Source organism: Octopus bimaculoides, chromosome 4 (genome assembly GCF_046866305.1).
Source record: "Octopus bimaculoides isolate indiv1 chromosome 4, ASM4686630v1, whole genome shotgun sequence".
Classification (NCBI taxonomy): Eukaryota; Metazoa; Mollusca; class Cephalopoda; order Octopoda; family Octopodidae; genus Octopus; species Octopus bimaculoides.
The window spans coordinates 115997054-116017406 of NC_142931.1; the positions used below are offsets into that span (position 1 = coordinate 115997054).

General features: G+C 35.4%; 1 protein-coding gene across 8 annotated transcripts in view; it reads right to left on the reverse strand.

Annotated features, from left to right (window-relative positions):
- The window catches only part of LOC106872116 (PHD finger protein 14), a 62126-nt gene that overhangs the window by 17189 nt on the left and 24584 nt on the right, over window positions 1-20353 (reverse strand). For all 8 annotated transcript variants that reach the window (XM_089351205.1, XM_089351204.1, XM_089351198.1 and 5 more), the window contains 12 exons: window positions 18586-18683; window positions 16233-16288; window positions 13536-13636; window positions 11930-11985; window positions 9393-9504; window positions 8495-8589; window positions 6817-6865; window positions 5831-5971; window positions 4544-4619; window positions 2905-2999; window positions 1852-1942; window positions 455-561 (listed from right to left, as the gene is read on the reverse strand). In XM_089351205.1, coding sequence (XP_089207331.1) covers window positions 455-561; window positions 1852-1942; window positions 2905-2999; window positions 4544-4619; window positions 5831-5971; window positions 6817-6865; window positions 8495-8589; window positions 9393-9504; window positions 11930-11985; window positions 13536-13636; window positions 16233-16288; window positions 18586-18683 — 1077 coding nt within the window. The remainder of the gene's footprint in view (window positions 1-454; window positions 562-1851; window positions 1943-2904; window positions 3000-4543; window positions 4620-5830; window positions 5972-6816; window positions 6866-8494; window positions 8590-9392; window positions 9505-11929; window positions 11986-13535; window positions 13637-16232; window positions 16289-18585; window positions 18684-20353) is intronic.

Below are 20353 nucleotides of genomic sequence, written 5' to 3' on the forward strand. Positions count from 1 at the left end.
ACTCACACATCTGGATAGCATTTAAAAAATATTTAAAAGAAAGCGTGTCCACTTATGATAAATCACTGCTGAGTTATCATACATGCATAATATAGAGTCTCACATGCTAAAACATTTGTCTGGGGTAATTGATCTGTGACATATGCTTAGTCACCGAAAAAGTCTGCTCCTTCAGTTATCTGTTGTGGTGATGACGGTGGAAGAAGCATAAAAAAAAAAGGAGGCAGAAGCTGAATAAGAAGGAAGAAAAAGAAGATGATGAAGGAGAAAGAGTGAAGGGAGAAAAAAAAAAGGAAGAAGAAAAGTAGCAGGAGGAGAACATCTACAACAAAAACAGTAGCAGCAACAAGGTCGAATTTGTCAATGTTATAATGAATTTATTTTTTTCAAGATTCTGTATTTAAATTTATTAATGCTCTGCTTTCTGACTTGAATTTTCTACATCATTACTTACCTGATCATATTGGACTCTTAATATTTTTTGTTGTTCTTGAAGTTTACAGTTCTGAGTTGACAATTCCTTCATGTTAATTCTCATTGTATCTATACGAGCATTTCTATCTATAAAAATGATAAAAAAAGATCTTACATTAGTTTGTTATTAACTAATAAACTGAAAAAAATTTTTTTAATATACAAGTGTGTTCTAACTGCGAAACAACAGTTATTAACCAAATTCTTTCTTCGTAAGACTGTAAAACTTAGCTTGTGAGGAAATTTAAAAGCAGGGAATGTTTTGCTTTATTCATTAATTGTCTCACTACATGTTCGAAACTTTGTCATAAACAATGGACTAAATGGTTTTCAAAGGAGGATTGTTGTTCTAATTGTACCAACGGACCTAACTGGAAATAGACTGGAGATTGCTGTTGTATTATCATCAACTCAATTATATTATAATGAGCAATCAGCAGGGAACCATCTAAATGGCCACTCAATCTGCTAGAAACAGCAACCAAATACCCCTCAAATCACACCTTTTAAAAAACAGAACACATTAGTGACTACAGTCATAGATATAATATGACAGACAAAAGAAAAAAAAAAGAGTGGGTGGGATGGTTACATCTAGAATGCCTCTCATCACAAAGCTGCTGGATCAGCACTGAGATGGGAGGGAGTTAATAAAAAACAACATGCTATGACAGTACACCCCTCATGCATCATCAATCAATGTTTGTGTTTTTTTTTCACTTCACGTTTGTCATTTTTCAGATTAAAACAATCTACTTTATTCCCTGGTTTCCCAGTCATATGGCAATTTAGGCAACATGTTCTCTACAGTCTAAACATCATCATCAATACCATTTCACACCAGCTTTCCATGCTGGCATGACTTGGATTGGTCATCACAGTCTAAGTTGACTCCCATTGGGAACTATGGGAATATGTCATTTGCATGTGTCATTTGTCTTAGTTACTGTGGTTGGATGCCCTTTCTAATGCCAACCACTATACAGTACTGGGTGCATTTTCTTGTGGTACCAATACTAGAAAGGTTAACTAGTCCTTGATGAGACAGGATAGAGGGACCTCAGAGCCCTACACTTTGTTGGCCATTTAACCAACCACTTTACAGTGTGAACAGGAGATGCCAAGTTTCTAATGTGTATTTTTTAATGCCTTTTTTAATGCCTTTTGTGAATGGTGGGTGAGAGGAGAGGAAGGGTTACTGGCATAAGAAGCAGCAGATCAAGACATTTAGTAATCCTGGTCTAAAAGCTTGTAACAGAGTTAACCCCACTAAAAGCTCAGAAAGGATAAGATGGTGATGTTAAACAATAAATACAAAAAAACAAAGAAAGAAAGAAAAATCCTTCAAAAGATGAAATGAAAGATATGCAAACATACCAAGATAGTAGCTTATATATTCTAAGGACATGGCTGGCGACAAGTGCCACTTTTTCCGAGATTCTTGTTTATCTTGAGATACACTTTGGACCTGGTAAAAAAAAAAAAAAAAAAAAAAAAAAAAATCAGTTTGATGTTTGTTTTATGTTCATTATTTTTTTCAAGTTAATGCAGGATAGATGGAGATATCTTTTGAAGTAGCACTTTATAGCTGGATGCACTTCTTACTATCAGCCCTTAATTGTTTTTCAAGTAAGGCGGACCTCTTTATTCCACTGGTCTTCAAAAGTGTAGAGTAACTGGTCATAATGTCAGCAGGGATTGTAAACCTGACATTACTGCTTTACTCACCTAGCAATAATTGACATGGCATGTCAACATCTGCACACACATACACACACAAGCAGACAGACATGCGTGCGTGCACACACATAATTTATTGAAACTGAATGTTTATTTTGAGACTAGAGTTTCATGCCATTGCAATCTTCAAGCAAGAATTGTTACAATATTTTGTATACACACACACACACTCAAGTTTCCATACAATTTCCCCTTCACCAATTGCATTCATAAGGAAAACGTATTTCATGTGTTCATTTTTACAACTGTTTATCCTTGTTAGCATGGTTAGACAAATACACTATTGGATGCCTTTCCTGTTACTAACCATTACCTATGTTTCAATTTTATTTTACATTCTTTGAAGGAGCAAAGCTGGCAGACAAAGAACTGACAGCAATGTTACTGCTGGTAATTGAGCAATATAGACAGAGAAGGCAAATATACATACACACAAGCACACATGTCTATATAAAAAGGAGCTTCTTTCAGTTTCTATCTCTCCACTCATAAGGGTTTAGTAGAAAACATTTAAATCAAGAGAACCTGAAAACATGTGGTTGGGAAGCAATATGCCATGACAGTACACAAGGCCTGTGCCTATATATATATATATATATATATATATATATATATATATATATCATGTGTATGCATGCACACACACACACACACACACACACACATTTAGGGAAACGAGATGTAACTGACCTGTGTTATTATTCCCATCAGCTCAGCTTTTCGCAACATTTTCTTTACGACAGATGGACTTGATGATAAATGTCTAATTAATTTTTGAGTTGGTACTGGTAGAAATGTACAAAAAAATGGAACTGAATTAAAGACAGCTATGCAGAAAAAAAAAAAAAAAAAACATTGAATTTAACAGATATTCTTTGAAAATGATAACTTGTAAAATTAACAAGCTGTACAAAAATCTGTAGAGTGAAAATGTTTTTGTAGAAATTCAAAACTTTAATAACACTTCAGATAATCATATATTTTGGATATTGAACAGAAATCATGGACTTGTGGATTCCCTTGCTGTAGATGACAGATGAAGCTTCAGCAATTTCTTGCTGAACAACTTGCACAGATTTGATTACTGTGGTCAAATCTCTCTGCTGTACATTAGCTCGTAAAATCAACATTGCCTGTAGAGGTGCATAGTGTCCCACATGTCTGAACAGAAATAAATTCATAAAAATCTCCCCTGCTTAAAGCATGCTGTATAATATATATCTCACAGGAAACTGATATAATAGAAGCATTTTGAGTCTAGGTAATGCTGAGTCTTACAACCAAATGTCATTATATGCTATATATATATTGGATTGGTGCATAATTATTGCGGCTTTTTTTCAACAAAAACATCTTTAAATGATGGTCTGACTGTCTGCCAAGCAAATGGGAAGCATGAAGTAGATGGTGAATATGCTCCGGAATAATCATTTAAAGATGTTTTTGCTACATGCTGTTATTGTTTTTGTTGAAAAAAAAGCCACAGGAATTATGCACCAACCCAATATATATATATATATATATATATATATATATATATATATATATATATATATATATATATATATATATATATATATATCACTGGGAACTGATATAAGATGAGCAGTTTGAGTTCAGGTAATGCTGAACCTTACAACTGCATGTCATTAAGATTTTCTTTAGGATATTTCTTCATTGTGATTTTTGTAGAGTAGAGGCAAAATGGCTGACTACATGAGATCAGTGTCACCACACTTTCATAAGTATATTTCTGTTGAACTACACTTTGCTTGTTTCAATTTATTTTTAAAAGGAAGTTAACAAAATAACTTTAATTTTTATCAAGCTAGTGTTTCGAATAAACACTTTAAAAATAGTAGGCTTGTATCATAGAACAAGGAACAATCTCAGACAGGTCATTATCAAAAGGGTTAAGCATGGGCTACACTGGGTAATTGACACTCTCACCCCGTGCTAATGTATGATGTTAGAAGGGCCCTGAATGAGATATTGAATTTGCAGCTTGAGTTCAGATCAAGCTTCACACATTTCACGATATCTGAAAGCAAGAGCCTCTGTTTTACATTCTTCTATTGAATGTTATCTGCATCAACTAGCATTCAAGATATTTGCCTCCACCTAAAAAGCACAAGAATTAATCCTTGACTAAATAACCCTAAAGGTCTGTGAAAAGAGATGAACTTAAAAAACATCCTATGATGTCCTTAAGTTCAACTGATACCCCATTGGTGATAAATGTTGTAATGCATAGCAATAGACACAGGGAAATCTTAACAGCAGGGGCAGGTTGGTTCCTGTTAATTTAGATGATGACTTACAGCCTTACCCCATGATGGTGTACTTCGTGCTTTTGCAAGAAGATACTTCTGACGACGCCTGTTCAGTTTCCTTTGAAATCTAGCCTGAAAAATAAGTTTAAGCACATATATATATATATATATAAGTATACACATACACACACACACACATCAAACAAAGAAGAGAGTAATCACTACTAAAGTTGTAGTAAATATTTATGTCATATATACAGCTGGCCAGCCGTAGAAACTCTGCCAAATCAGATTGGAGCCTGGTGCAGCCTTCTGGCTTGCCAGTCCTCAGTTAAATCGTCCAACCCATGCTAGCATGGAAAACGGACGTTAAACGATGATGATGATGATGACACATGTCCTTGGTAGAAGCAGTCATATTATGTGCAGAAGCTAATGTACGAAAAAGTAGAATAACATCTTATTATCATTATTTATGTCTAGCAGAACTGTTTAGTGCCTCAGACTAAATATTTTGTAGCATTTCCTCTGCATCTTTACATTCTGGGTTCGAATCCATGCTGAGGTCAGCTTTACTTTTCCTCTTTTCAGAGTTGATAAAATAAAGCATCAGTCGAGTACCAGGATCAATGTAATCAACAACTTCATCCTTCTAAAACTATTGGCCCTGTGTTATAATTAGAAAAAATTATATCAGTCTACTTTCTAGGTTTTTACATTTTTAATATAATTATTCCAATATTAAAGAGCCAGTTTGCAAAATGTCTACAGCCTTCTATCCACCACCATCCCAGCTTAATAGCCAGTAGTCCCAACAAATAAGCATAGAGATAACCTTAGCTACCATAGACTACAGCAGTAAAATCTCTTTTACTGCCACAATATGAGCTCAACTGACATTATGGACAGATTTACCTCCCCTGTAGTATTGAGCCTTATGAAATGTCTCTTAACCTGGTAACACATCTCAAAGACAACTTCAGCTGTCTTAAGATTTGTACACTAAATTTCTCCTGCTCTCATAAAGCCATGGTGAACACCTGTAGCATTATTATGGTCAGATAAGGTTTTTTCTGCCATAGTGACCCCTCTAGTATAAATAACTTGATAGTTAATTTTCCCATCATCCTACCAAAACAATCAAGATTTGGAAGGTTTTCCCAAACTGATAGTCCTTTTTCTATCAATCAAACCTATAAATGTTTAATGAAGGGAATTAGAGAGGAGCTAAGTATTTTCATAATGATATGGGTGTAGCAATTTTAGTTATCTAACTTTTATAGCTTGTATTAGTTACAAATAGGTAAATACACACAAATTTTTTTTTCTTAAAATGTGCCTACTTTTTCTTTTTCATCTTCTATCTCTTTTTCTGAATGCATTTTCACATGTGACTGAATGGCCAGCCAATTGCGTCTCTTTGCTCGAGCTGTTGTTTTGTCAGCATGCATTTTGCAGTATGCAAAAAATGGATCAGCAATATCCTGAAATTACAAAATAATCAAAAATTGAAGAATTTTTTTCCCCACTGTATCATCACACACAAGACTGATAATTGAATCATTGATAATTGACATATTGATTACTTTAATACATGAGCTGGCATGCTGCTGATGAAGCTAACAAGCAGAAATATAGTTTTTAAGATATTCTCTCAAAACAAATACTACAGTTTAAAAGGCTTTCAACATATACACATTTTAAGTATGTATACAGATGGTTAACTTTGAACACTGCTTCCATTGTCAATAATGAAAATATACATATTATACATATATATATATATATATATATATATATATATACACACACACAGGGTGCAATGTGTATATATACACACATACATACACACACACATTAATATTGAACAATGGGAATGAGTGCTCAACACCACATTGATGGATAAAGATTCTTTATTTATAGGTTAAGGTTACCATTAGTTTCATGTAAAAAGAGAAATCCCTTAACAATTACCAAACCTGCCACATGGAGGACTGGAGTTTGTCTACACACACACACACACATATTATATTATATATGGTGGGCTTCTTTCCGTTTCCATCACTTACAAGGCTTTGGTTGGCTTGGGGCTATAGTATAACACATTCACCCAAGGTGCCATGCAGTGGGATTGAACCCATAACCATGTGGTTGGGAAGTAAACTTCTTAACCACACAGCCACACCTGAGCCTACCTTCATTTTTAGAGTACAACAGGGATTATTGAAAAAATGCGATTTAGAATTTTTCATGAAGAAATCAGATCATCATTAATAGTAGGAGTAGTAGTAGTAGTAGTAGTAGTAGTAGTAGTAGTAGTAGTACATACCATTACTTCTTCAGGAGGAGCTTCAGCTAATAAACCTTCTCGTTGAGCACTGCATTAGAAATTAACAAAAATATTTTCAGATGGAAGAAAATCAAAGGGTATTGCAAAGACTTCTGAGAAATTATTTATGACTTCTTAAAAGAAAACTAAAGATTTATAGTATAATTAATGAAGCTGAAAATATGATAATTTGAGAAATTATTTTATTGTAGCATGTTTTCACTATGATGTGAAAGGTTTAAAAAATAGTAATTAAAAAGAATCATTTCAGATGTTAAAACCATTTATCACAAGATTTTATTAAAAGACTGCATTACAATTAATCATGGATGTACACATGGCTGTATTAATAAGTTTGCTTTGCATCTACATTTTATTGAGCTGGAATGCACTGCACAGCACCTTAAATATCTTTTACCATCGCCATCTGTGTATCATACACACATAAACCATTCACAGGCATGATGCTGTGGTTTTATTCCAAGAGAAAATGTCTTCATATACATATTGTGTTGACAACAAAATACATTGGAGTGAGACAAACATCCCAGCAGTGACTCTATGCCTAAAAACAATTCCTCCCTACCCAATATATAGGAAACTGTGATTAATACATTCACTGATGTTACAGAAAGCTTGTTGGGCTGTAATAAACTTAGTGTATGCAACTGAAGCAGAATTATATGGAAATCACCATACTTAATGTGTTGTTGTTGTTGGCACTCTGTCGCTTACGGCGTCGAGGGTTGCAGTTGATTCGATCAACGGAACAGCCTGCTCGTGAAATTAACGTGCAAGTGGCTGAGCACTCCACAGACACGTGTACCCTTAACGTAGTTCTCGGGGATATTCAGCGTGACAGTGTGACAAGGCTGACCCTTTGAATTACAGGCACAACAGAAACAGGAAGTAAGAGTAAGAGAAAGTTGTGGTGAAAGAATACAGCAGGGTTCGCCACCATCCCCTGCCGGAGCCTCGTGGAGCTTTAGGTGTTTTCACTCAATAAACACTTACAACGTCCGTTCTGGGAATCGAAACCGCGATCCTATGACCGCGAGTCCGCTGCCTTAACCACTGGGCCACTGCGCCTCCACTACTTAATGTGTACATACATCTGAAAGGCATTATACCATAGTTTTTGTCCGAGAGAAACTGGTTTCATCGACATGTATCAAAAACAATAAGTGCTACACGTCCTACTCTGCTCAGACAATTAAAGAAAGAGAACTCTGAAGATATTGAACAATGATACAAAATTGTTATTTAAGAGTACACAGCAGGTTGAATTTAATAATAGAGCAACTGGGGAAGGTTGAAATGTTGTATACATTGATTGACTCTGTATTGCACTTAACTCACAATAACCCTGACCAGCTAGTGTTAAATAAGTTTACAGTTCACTACTTTAGGGAACAGGAGCATCGTATAATCAACAAATGTTTTATAAGCTTCCACAAAGCTGGAAACTGGAGATGGCATTGGGAAGTTATATTATTGTATATTTCCCTGAACTGCACCAATAGGATAAAGATTATGGTGATGCATCAATAAATCCAATGGATTACAGAACATTATTATTTTCCTTTTGAAGGAAACATTAGGAAAGAACATAAACATTTTAAAAAATGTGTTAAAAAAAAATAACAGTAAAACCATAGAATAATGATAAGAATCTTACCAAGTAACATGAAAGTAAGCCCGGCACATTCCTGCATCACAGCTAATACACACTCCAGTTCGACTAAAGCGGTTATCTTCACATAATGAACAGTCCTAATAAAGAAATAACAAAAGTATTGCAGTATTTCAGTTGAAAAAAGAATTTTACATCAACACAGCAATTAACAGATAAACCATCCAATCATAAACATGCTGCAAAACTGAAAAGTAAGCTTTTATAGTTTTAGAAGGGCAACAAGCCTGACATTTGAAGGGACTCTGTGAATGTTGATATGTATACATACATATCACACACACACACACACACACATATATATATATATATATATATATATATATGAGATTTACAGAAGAACAAAAAACGAAGACAGATGCATAAACAACAAACAGGTGTATTAGTTTGACGCTCGGGAAGGTGAGAAAATCTTAGAAAGGAACATGAGGAAATAAACAGAGAGAGAATACAAAAAGCTTTTGGAGCTAGTGAATGATACATAAATACACACACACATATATATGCATATACATACATATACATATATATATATATATATATATATATATATACACATATATACATGCATATATGGGTATAGGACGTCACAAACAGTGAACAACATGACATACGAAAACAAATAAGTTGAATACATAAACGAGAGAAACAAATGGAAAACAAGACAAGTAACATAAAGAACGACCCTTCATCAGTTGTCAGCTGCCTATCTACTCATTTCAAGCATTGAACGACAATATGAGTTTTCAAAGGCAGTTGCTCCACAAAAGCCAAAATAAAATTTGGAATTTTATGGAGGGTCAAAATAGATAGATGGATGGATAGATAGATAGATAGAGAGTCTAAAAGAAACATTGTAGCAATTGATAAAAAAATTAATTACTTTGGCTCCCCATCTTGCATATGGCATTTCAAATAATGTGACAGCACTCAGTCGGTCAACATCTCCAAATGCTACACCTGGGGTATATAATGCACACACCAAATGAACCCATCTGAAGAAAAACAAAAAGATTAAAATCACCAATGAACTAATGATTATTAGTCACATTAATTTTATCAATAAACACCTTTTTACCATTATACTGATGTCTTACATAAGCAGAAGGCTCTCATGATTTACATGGGAAAGGGAATACATTTCTCAATAATAGGTGAAACGACTACATCATTTAATTTGGAGGAGAATGTAAGCATTGAGAAGAAAACTGTAAAAAAAAAAAAAGACTGGGAATTAAGTCCCTTCCTAGACCTGTTTTGCACTAAGTTAATGGTAAAGAATCATGTCACTTTTGCTGTTCAAAAATCCAATGAACCTGTGATATTACTCCAAGTTATTTAGAATGGTGCTCTAACGTTCTCAAATATTCGTCAGCTCTTTCTTTCAACTATATAGAAAATTGATTCCCAGGAGAAATAGTCAAAATGACTTGAATCTACTCCGGTATCATCTTAATAGGGCTTTTCATCTATCATTAGGGGAATGGAAAAATAAAATCAACACTGTGGTATTTGAAATAAGTTTAATCTGGAAATAAATAAATAAATAAAATAAAACAATCAGATATTTTTTAGAGCACACTAAAAAGAAAAAAAGGATATTTTTATAGTATATAGACTAGAAAGTTCACTTGCTATACGGCAATAGGAAAACGTTTATAGAATTGATATGCTTCTGGCTGATTAGAAAACGGCAAAAAGTGAGAGACACAGAAGAATTTGCATGAGGTTTGTTAAATGTGACTCTCAGAGTAAGTAGATTAACATCTCAGTGCAACAGTATGTATTGGATAGTTACTATTTATCAGTGGTTCTTGACCACTTTTTTTGTGGCATCCCTTTTTAAGTAGTAGTTATGCCTAAATGGCAAGTGAGGTATCACTACTAAACTAACTTAACATAGAGGATAATTTATAAATTCTACTCAAAAAACGGATTGTATAGGCTTTTAATAGTGAAATGATAAAAAATGAAGGAAGACAGAAGTTGTAAATTTACTTTATACATTGCAAGTTAATGACTTCCTGTGTCTAGAGAGACCTGGCTAAATTTTCTAAATCAGGCTGAGCAACTGTTTAGATTCTACACAGTTATTCAACCTGCTACAAATAGCAGCATTCTACTCATCCCTCATTTTATTTTAATAACCATTACTAGTTTTAACATGTATATGGCTTTCGTGCGGGTGACACGTAAAAGCACCCACTACACTCTCTGAGTGGTTGGCGTTAGGAAGGGCATCCAGCTGTAGAAACTCTGCCAAATCAGATTGGAGCCTGGTGTAGCCATCTGGTTTCACCAGTCCTCAGTCAAATCGTCCAACCCATGGAAAGCGGACGTTAAACGACGATGATGATGATGATGAATGCAATTACAACAATAGGTAAAATTTAGTATGCTAATTATGTTACCTCACTTGCCCCCTCACTGATCCCTTTGGGGCAGTATTGCCTACATTGAGAAATCCTGCTGTATATCATAAATTTGAAACAATCCAATGTATAGAAATGAAGAGTAAATAAATGACACATGATGGATGATGTGATAGAAGTAATGTAACCAAGAATGGATAATTTAAGGAATAATACATTATATATTTACTTAATCACTTGTGCAGACAGGCACAGTGCAAGTATGCTGGGCTCATAACCCAGAGTTCTGTAGACTGGAACTAACTCTGAAGAAATGCAGAATATTTTTTGATACTTAGACATTGCAATTGAATCATCTACAAATATCCCAATTATATACATGTACATATGCCTACAGGGATACATACAAATTATATTATGCAACAGAAATATATACGAGGTCAAGGGAGTCACCAAGAGACTAGGGTACAATAAAACTCAAGTTGCATAGTGGACATAAATAACAACAACAGGACTTGTAGCAGTGGTTCTCAACCTGGGTCTATATGAGATTTTGTTGTTAAAATTTATCTGCAATAAATTGGTTATACTTCAAAAATACACAATATATTTTAACAACAGTTATTAATAATATTTAAGCATAAAAATATAAGATTTTTTAAGCATTTTAAACATTGAGGATCTAGTACAGTAAAATAGGAATTAAAGGGGTCTATAGGCCAAAAATAGTTGAGAACCACTGGTTCATAGGATATACAGCATATATATCCAGTCAAGATATTCTGTTTTATGTTCAAACTGGCCAGATTTAGCCCCTCACACCAACCTTACAGTGTCATTCTAAAACTAAACAATCACACCACTGAAATCTCAAAGCTATGAAATAATGCATGATTCATACAAAACAATGTGAATAAATAAGCATCACATTTGACAGAGTAATCTGGATGCTAAAGGGTTAGTTTGTTTTATCGATAAAGAAAATAAAATGAAGAAAATCTAGAAGTGAGATTAAGAATAGCAGAAATTATATTTTGGTTATACTTACTTGCCTGCATCTGTTTCTTTAAAAATTCCACCATAGTTTGGACATAATTCACAACTCTATCAGGCAGGGAAAGATTAAAGAAACAAAAATAATAACAAATAAAAAAAGGGTTAATTTCTTTCCATCTTGCAAATCTTTTATCTTAGAAAAAGATTTATGGGTTAAAACAAAAATATATTTTATGGATATTGGAAGGAGAAAGGTAAAGTTGACATAGGCAAGATATGAACTCAGAATATAATAAGACTTAAATACCACTAGGTGCTCAACTGATTCTGTAAATCTACTGTCCCATTACTTATGGTCATTGATAAAACAATTATTCTCATCAGCACTAATTGCCCCAATTTATGGTTAAATGCTATTTAATATGATATGATGTATTAAGGCAGCATGCTGGCAGAATTGTTAGCATGCTGGGCAAAATGCTTAGCAGCATTTCATCCGACTTTGTTCCGAGTTCAAATTCTGCGAAAGTCTACTTTGCCTTTCATCCTTTTAGGGCTGATAAAATAAGTACCAGTTGAGCACTGGGGTCAATGTAATTGACTAGCCCTGTCCCCCAAACCTGCTGGCCTTGTGCCAAATTTGTAACCAATATGATATGATGTATTTGTGAGCCTTACTGGCGTTCCCACTAATAAGACTCATAACTACAGCACACCAGACTCAGGTATGATAAACATTAGGCTGTTTATCATACCTGAACAAAACGTCCTGATGTTGCCCAAAATGGCCATCGAAATCCCAGCTGTGATGACAAAGTTGCTGTCACCTGTTATTAAAATAATTTGCAAAATGAGCTCACAGAATACATCTCTCTGCATGCACTTCTCAGAGATTCCTCCTCATTGTTTTAACATCCACTTTATCATGCACACAATATGTGTGTGCGTGTGTGTGTGTGTGTGTTTGTGTCCGCCTGTCTGCATATGCATGCATGCATACATTCACATAGGCATGGTTATGCGGTTAAGAAGCTTGTGTCCCAACTATGTGGTTTCAGGTTCAATTCCATTGCATGCCAACTTGTGCAAATGCATTCTATTATATCCTTGGGCTGATCAAAGCTTTCTAAGTAAATTTGCTAGGCAGGTGTATGTGTGTGTTTGTGTGTGTGTGTCCCCTTGTCTTGATATTGTATGACGGTTGCAAATGAGTGTCATTCCTTTCTATTCCTCTGCAAAAGAACATTTCTGATCATGGAGAAATTTTAATTTTGCAGTGAAACAGACAGGGGTTAGTGACAGGAAACGAATCAAGTTGTAGAAAATCTACTTCAATGAATTCCTTCTGACCCATATAAGCACAGAAATGTGGACATTAAAATGATATACATACATCCACACACACACAAGTATGCCTTTGTTTGATGCTAAAGCTTTGCTTTTTCCCTGCTCCAATGTCCACACCTGACATCTGACAGGAAACTCAGAGTAGCCCCAGAATGAATGTTTAACCATTAAAAATGAATGAATTTTACGATATTTATAAACATTAAGTATTTGGGCTTACAAGCATCAAGCATATTTATTTTTTCTTTTGTTTGTATACCAACACATATATAAAAGACAAAACCCAAAACGTAAGTATCATGACTACTTACAGGTTTAACACCAGCTTTACAAGCATCACAAAACCAAGGTTCTGTACTTGCAGATGATTCTGTGCTTGCAGCAGACTGGTTATCACTAATTCCATAACAACCTGCAGTGAACAAATTTTTGTTGATATAATCAATACAGAAAGTTTAAGTCATAAAATTCCTTTGTAAATATCAGATCATTCATAATAAAACAAAGCTACGACAACAATTACATTATAATAATAACAAGAGCACTCAGAGAGCGCAAACCTCTGCCATGGCAATACCAATGTCCTCTCAACGATTAGCCGGAGATGATTTTTAAAATGAGAATATCTGAAATAAACTCGACTACTCTCACAAACATGAAATTCTAAAAATGAACCCGACCACTCTCAAAAATTAAGTAAAAAAAAACCAGAAAAATAATCCAGAATCCTTGTCTGGTACCTGACTGATCCCAATGGTAGTCATGGAATGTGAAGGTAGGTGTGCGGGCTGTGTTTGTAATGTAATGTGTGTCGTCTATGGTGGGAACAGGGACAGTTTTCTCTATGAAAGCCTTTTTAAGTCTATCCACTAAGATAAGTGTTTTTACGACCATTAAAGTCTATAGTGAAACAGTTATCCGTATGTGAAAGAAAACAGAAAGGACCTGCATACGGTGCTACTAACAGAGTTTTAACAACATTGTTGCGCACAAAAACATGAGTCCAAGAAGTAAAACTTCCTTCAAGGTAGAACTAGAAATGCAACTGTCAAGTAGCTAAGAAGTTTTAAACAGGAGCGATATATTCAAAATTGGTAAAACTAAAAATTGTCGAGGATAAATGAAATTTATTACTGTTACTGAATATGTTAGTGTTATTTAATTTCTGAATGGTTTTGCTCCCGTTTGTATAAGTAGTTTGATTTCTTTATCCATCAGTTTCTACTAAGATAGAAATGTGAGTAATATGAATAATAGAGAAACGAAAATAAAACTTTGGAAACAGCAACACCACCATAATTTGTGTGGAAACCATGAGTGAGCTTTCAAGGGAGATAATTAGAGAAAGACTTGAAAGTCAATGTAAGATCGTAATACTACATGTAAAGTAAATATAGCAAATAATCCGGAATCCTTGTCCGGTACTGGATTGATCCCAAAATCTAATCAGTTCATGCTAGTGACAAGGTCAAACATCCCTGAAAGTTTCATCCAAATCCATCGAGCAGTTCTGGAGATATCTTGTCTACAGACAAACAAACACAACTGAAAACAATACCTCTGCCTTCGCTAAGGCAGAGGTAATAATAATAATAATAATAATAATAATAATAATAATAGATGGAATACTAGGCAGTGGCTCTCATGGTTTCTGATCTTAACTAATTGGAACTGTTATCATGTACATGTTTTGCCTTGGTGTAAAAGGTGGTTTACAGCAAATATTTCCCTCAATACTACATATTTGCTTGACCATAACCAGTTAAGCATGTCCCTTAGTGGTTGACGATATGTGCATCTCTGATCATGAGCAGAAGTAGTGGAGGAGCATCATAGCCATGTGTTGAGAGGAATTCTTTGGAGTTTGAATAATTCAGCTCTGGAAACATGAGCATTTCATTCTTCATCCTTTAACAACATTTTTCAAGGACTTTTTGAGCAGAATGGGCTGCTAGACCTGAAGAAAATTCTAACTGGGCTCCAGCTGCAAGGCTATGCGCTGTTTATCTTGATATGAGATCACCATGTCATGCACATGCTTGTGATGCATGTGCCTGGTGTACCCTTATCAGATGAGTGATCATGATGGGTATATTGGGCTTTGTATATTTTTACTCATGTCATTTTGATGGCATGTGCTGCTCTCTCACTCAATAATAATAATAATAAGCCTACAACTTGTCAGGAAAGAATAAAAGAGGTGACAGAAAGTAGCAATGAGACAAGTAAAGACAGACAGTAATGGAAGCCAAAAGTGCATGCATAGTATTCAGGATATCATAAAAAGACAGAAAAGTGAACAATAAAAGAGCCATAAAGTGAGGAAATGGTGCAGAGGTATATGCCAAGAGCATTGAATTTTGGAAAGCATGGAATTTTTGAAGGATGCAGTATTCTGACAGCTATTAACTGATGCTGGTGGTATATTCCATACTCCAACAAATCTGATTGTGAAAAAGTGTTTCTGAAAGTCATGGTGCTGTGTTGTCTCTTGATTTCATAAGTATGCCCATGAATGGTTGAGATACTGAATTCAAATAACATGGCCTATGTTGTTGTTGGAAAGACGGTGAATAAACTTATGGGCTTCTAAGTCAGCTGCAAGACATCAAAATTTTATTCATTTGCTTGAAGCTAAAGCTTCACTCTGCTGTTGTTTCAAGGTCCACTTATTTATCTTCAGATTATTTTAATATGAAATCAATTTAAACTACAGAAGAGCCAGTGAATTAAGATAAAGCTTATAGTTTAGTTATTCATTAAAATATTGCTAGAAAATGAAAATACACTTGAAAAATTTTATGTGAGAGGAAGTACTCATCTTTAATAGTCAAGACAAATATATGCTTTCTCCCTTTGAGAGACATTCTACAAGGTAGAACAAGAATGGCTTCCAGTTTCCCATTTTTTTAAAGAAGCCTAGATAAGCCCCTATCTGGCTCTATAATCTTCAGACAGATTTACTGGTAGATACATTAAAATATACATTTAAAAAATATAGCCCTTACCTTCATGAACAGATACACCACAATTATCACATTCAACAATTTCATCATCTTCTTCACTATAAATGAAAGAAAAATAAGACTTAAATAAAAATTATAAACAATAAACAAAACATAACATTAATCCTTTTGATACCAACCTGGCTGAAATCACTTCTGGCTCTGTAGTACAAATGCCTTGTTTTTAAAAGTTCTCAATTAAAATCTTCCACCAAACCTTAGTCACTATCTATGTTCCTAACACTAGCTTAATGATAACTACGTTATTTTACTAAATTCTTTGTTATATTTAAGATTATTTGGAAGAAACACAGAGCACTTCAACAGAAATATGGTAACAAATGGGTTAATAAAAAGAAAACAATTTCATGTCTTATAATGGCTTATGAAGTGTAAATGATAGAATTTTGAGATGTTCTTTTATTCTTTTACTTGATTCAGTCATATGACTACAGCCATGATGGAGTACCACCTTAAAGGATTTTAGTTGAAGAAATCGACTGCAGGACTTATTCTTTGCAAGCTTAGTACTTATTCTACCAGTCTCTTTTGCTGAACCGCTAGCTTATGGAGACATAAACACACTAGCATCGGTTGCCAAGTGATGGCAGGAGGACAAACACAGATACACACATGTACATAAACATGTACATATATATATATATATATATATGCAGGTGCATCCAGTCCACACTGTAAAGTGGTTGGCATTTGGAAGGGCATCCAGCTGTAAAAACCTTGCCAAAACTGACCTCGCCTATGCTTGTACCACGTAAAAAACACTAAGTCGACTCTGCTGGGTGGTGGGTGTTAGGAAGGGCATCTTGCTGTAAAATCCTGTCAAGACAGTGACAGAAGTTTACCGCAGGCTTCTGCCTTGCCAGCTCTAGCCAAACCGTCCCACCAATGCCAGCATGAAAGACAGACGTTAAATGATGATGATGATGATATACAGGGTGTGATGGGTAAATTGTCACCATTTTATATTTTTTAATTACACACATGCGCATTGTTTGTTTTTGATTTTGTCAACTACACAGCATAGTAGGGTCAGTTGGGCACTGTCTGTGAGAAAAACAGCACCATGATGTAATTCACTCTGCTAGAAATTTGGAAATGACATACTGTACTGCTTGGCATTCAGGCCAGAAATTCCAATACTAACATTTCAGAGTGTTTGGGTGTCAATCTGAGGACATGTACCGAGAGTGATAAAAATCAAACATCCAGTCAACACCATGGTGTTTAGAGTGATCACTAGTGATGGCGACGTTATGCCTCCATTCATCTCCCCACACGGCCTCAGACTCAATGTGGAGGCCTACATCAAGTGCCTGGAGGAGGTAGTGCTGCCCTGGGTCAAAAGGGTGGCTGCTGGAAGACCCTATGTCTGGCAACAGGACTCTGCACCATGCCACACAAGCAGAAGAACTCAGTCATGGCTGCCAGATAATTTCTGCGTCCACATCATCCGTAACATCTGGCCATCTAACTCCCCAGACTGCAACCCGCTTGATTATTATGTGTGAGACGCAGTTGAGTGAGAGACCAATAAAACTCCTTGTGACACCAAGGATGAAGTGAAAGCAAGGATTATGGCAGCATACACCAACTTAAACAAGGAGACCATCCAGAAGAGTTACAGGAAATTCCAAAGTCATCTGGAGGCCATGGCTGAAGCCAATGGCAATTTTATTGAATAAATTTATTCTTTAGTATTTCAAAATATTTTAATGTAATTTTGGTAAATATATGTTAAAATGTGATGTCAGTGTTACTTTCATTTTTGTGTAATTTAGATGACAGTTTATTCACCATACCCTTTATATACAATGGGCTTTTTTCAGTTTCCATGTAGCAAATCCACTCATTATCATTTCTATGTCATTATCAGTAAGGTACTATCAAAGAAATTTTAAAAAATGATGTGTATAACATTTATAATGTATGTACAAATATTGAATGGCAACTAGCTGAAATATTTTGTGTCTGAGAAACTTCTTGAAGATACTTATGTGTTTAAAAAAACACACGTTTTCATATACATTACAAATATTATTTTCCAGCTATAAACTGATGTCACAAGAACGAAAGCATGTTCAGCTCACAACTGAAAATAGTAGTGGTATAAGAAAAGCAGAACATTATTTATCCAAAATATGTGGGTCCAGAATGATTTTGGATTTCAGAATGATTGTATATTTATATCTATAAATTACTGCATGTAAATTTTCAATTTAAGTAGACTGCAAGGAATGGAGCCATCTAAGTTGCCTAAGAACACAGTGAAGATATTTGCTAACACACTCACACTCACTCACATATGGAAGGTAAAAATATGTAAGATTCCATTTACCTAATATCACCTAAACATACACAACAGATAAGAATCTTGATTTGACCAGCTTTGGTTGGAATTGGTGTAGCTGAAGTAATGACATTTCCTTGGAGAGGCTACAAGTAAGAAATAGATTAATAGAATATTAGATTATTAAAAAAACACGCAAAACAAAAAAAAAAAACAAATAAGAAAATGTTCCTTTTAAAATCTTTAGGTTAATAAATTCACATTAGCAGTATTCGTGGAAATTTTGAGTTACTCTGAAAGCTGTAAATGGTTAGAAATTTATAAGAAAACCATGAAATATATCCTTACATATATATCTACATATATACATACTGACATACATCATCATCATCATCATCATCATCGTTTAACGTCCGCTTTCCATGCTAGCATGGGTTGGACGATTTGACTGAGGACTGGTGAAACCGGATGGCAACACCAGGCTCCAGTCTGATTTGGCAGAGTTTCTACAGCTGGATGCCCTTCCTAACGCCAACCACTCAGAGAGTGTAGTGGGTGCTTTTACGTGTCACCCGCACGAAAACGGCCACGCTCGAAATGGTGTCTTTTATGTGCCACCCGCACAAGCCAGTCCAGGGGCACTGGCAACGATCTCGCTCGAAAATCCTACAGGAGCCAGTCAGGCGGTACTGGCAACGGCCACGCTCAAAATGGTGCATCTCATGTGCCACCCGCACAAGAACCAGTCCAGGGGCACTGGCAACGATCTTACTTGGCTTGCCGGGTCTTCTCACGCACAGCCCATTTCCAAAGGTCTCGGTCCGTAGTCATCGCCTCGGTGAGGCCCAATGTACGAAGGTCTTGCCTCACCACCTCAGCCCAGGTCTTCCTGGGCCTACCTCTTCCACGGGTTCCCTCAACTGTTAGGGTGTGGCACTTTTTCACGCAGCTATCCTCCTCCATTCTCACCACATGTCCATACCAGCGCAATCGTCTCTCTTGCACGCCACAACTGATGCTTCTAATGTTCAGCTTTTCTCTCAAGATACGTAGAGAGCTTTCAATGAGTATTTCATATACTTCAAACATTCCTTAAACAAACGTTTTCCACTTCCATATTCCCTTCAGTAAGTACACTCTATCACTCCTTTTGCCTCTCCTTTCCTCTATATCACAACCTCCTATGATAAAAATGTTCTATTGCACTCTTTCTCTCCAACTCTTCTTTCACCTGACTATTTAACTGCATAACACAACAGAAATCACTTTCTCCTAGCTCTTATCACTAATACTCTTCTCTGTTTCTCTTTTTCCCCCTCTTCTTTCAAATAATCATGTGACAGCATCACATATTAAGCCTTAGCATATTAACATATAGATACTAAGGACCTTTTACATCGATTTTGAAAGAGGTTTGATCCGAGATCATAGCAAGAAACTCAATCTGTTTTCTTGTTACATAGGAATAAAACATCAGTAACAAGGTCGTACATTTATTAATGTACTTCGTAAATTTACACTAAAAAAATAATAAAACAAGACATTCAAATAATAACTATAATAATACTACACTCTCTGAGTGGTTGGCGTTAGGAAGGGCATCCAGCTGTAGAAACTCTGCCAAATCAGATTGGAGGCTGGTGTTGCCATCCGGTTTCACCAGTCCTCAGTCAAATCGTCCAACCCATGCTAGCATGGAAAGCGGACGTTAAACGATGATGACGATGATGATGAATAATATCTTCTTCAGTTAGATGACTTCAGCATCAAAATTAAATACATGAACTAAATTTCTAATTATGCTCAAATAAACAGG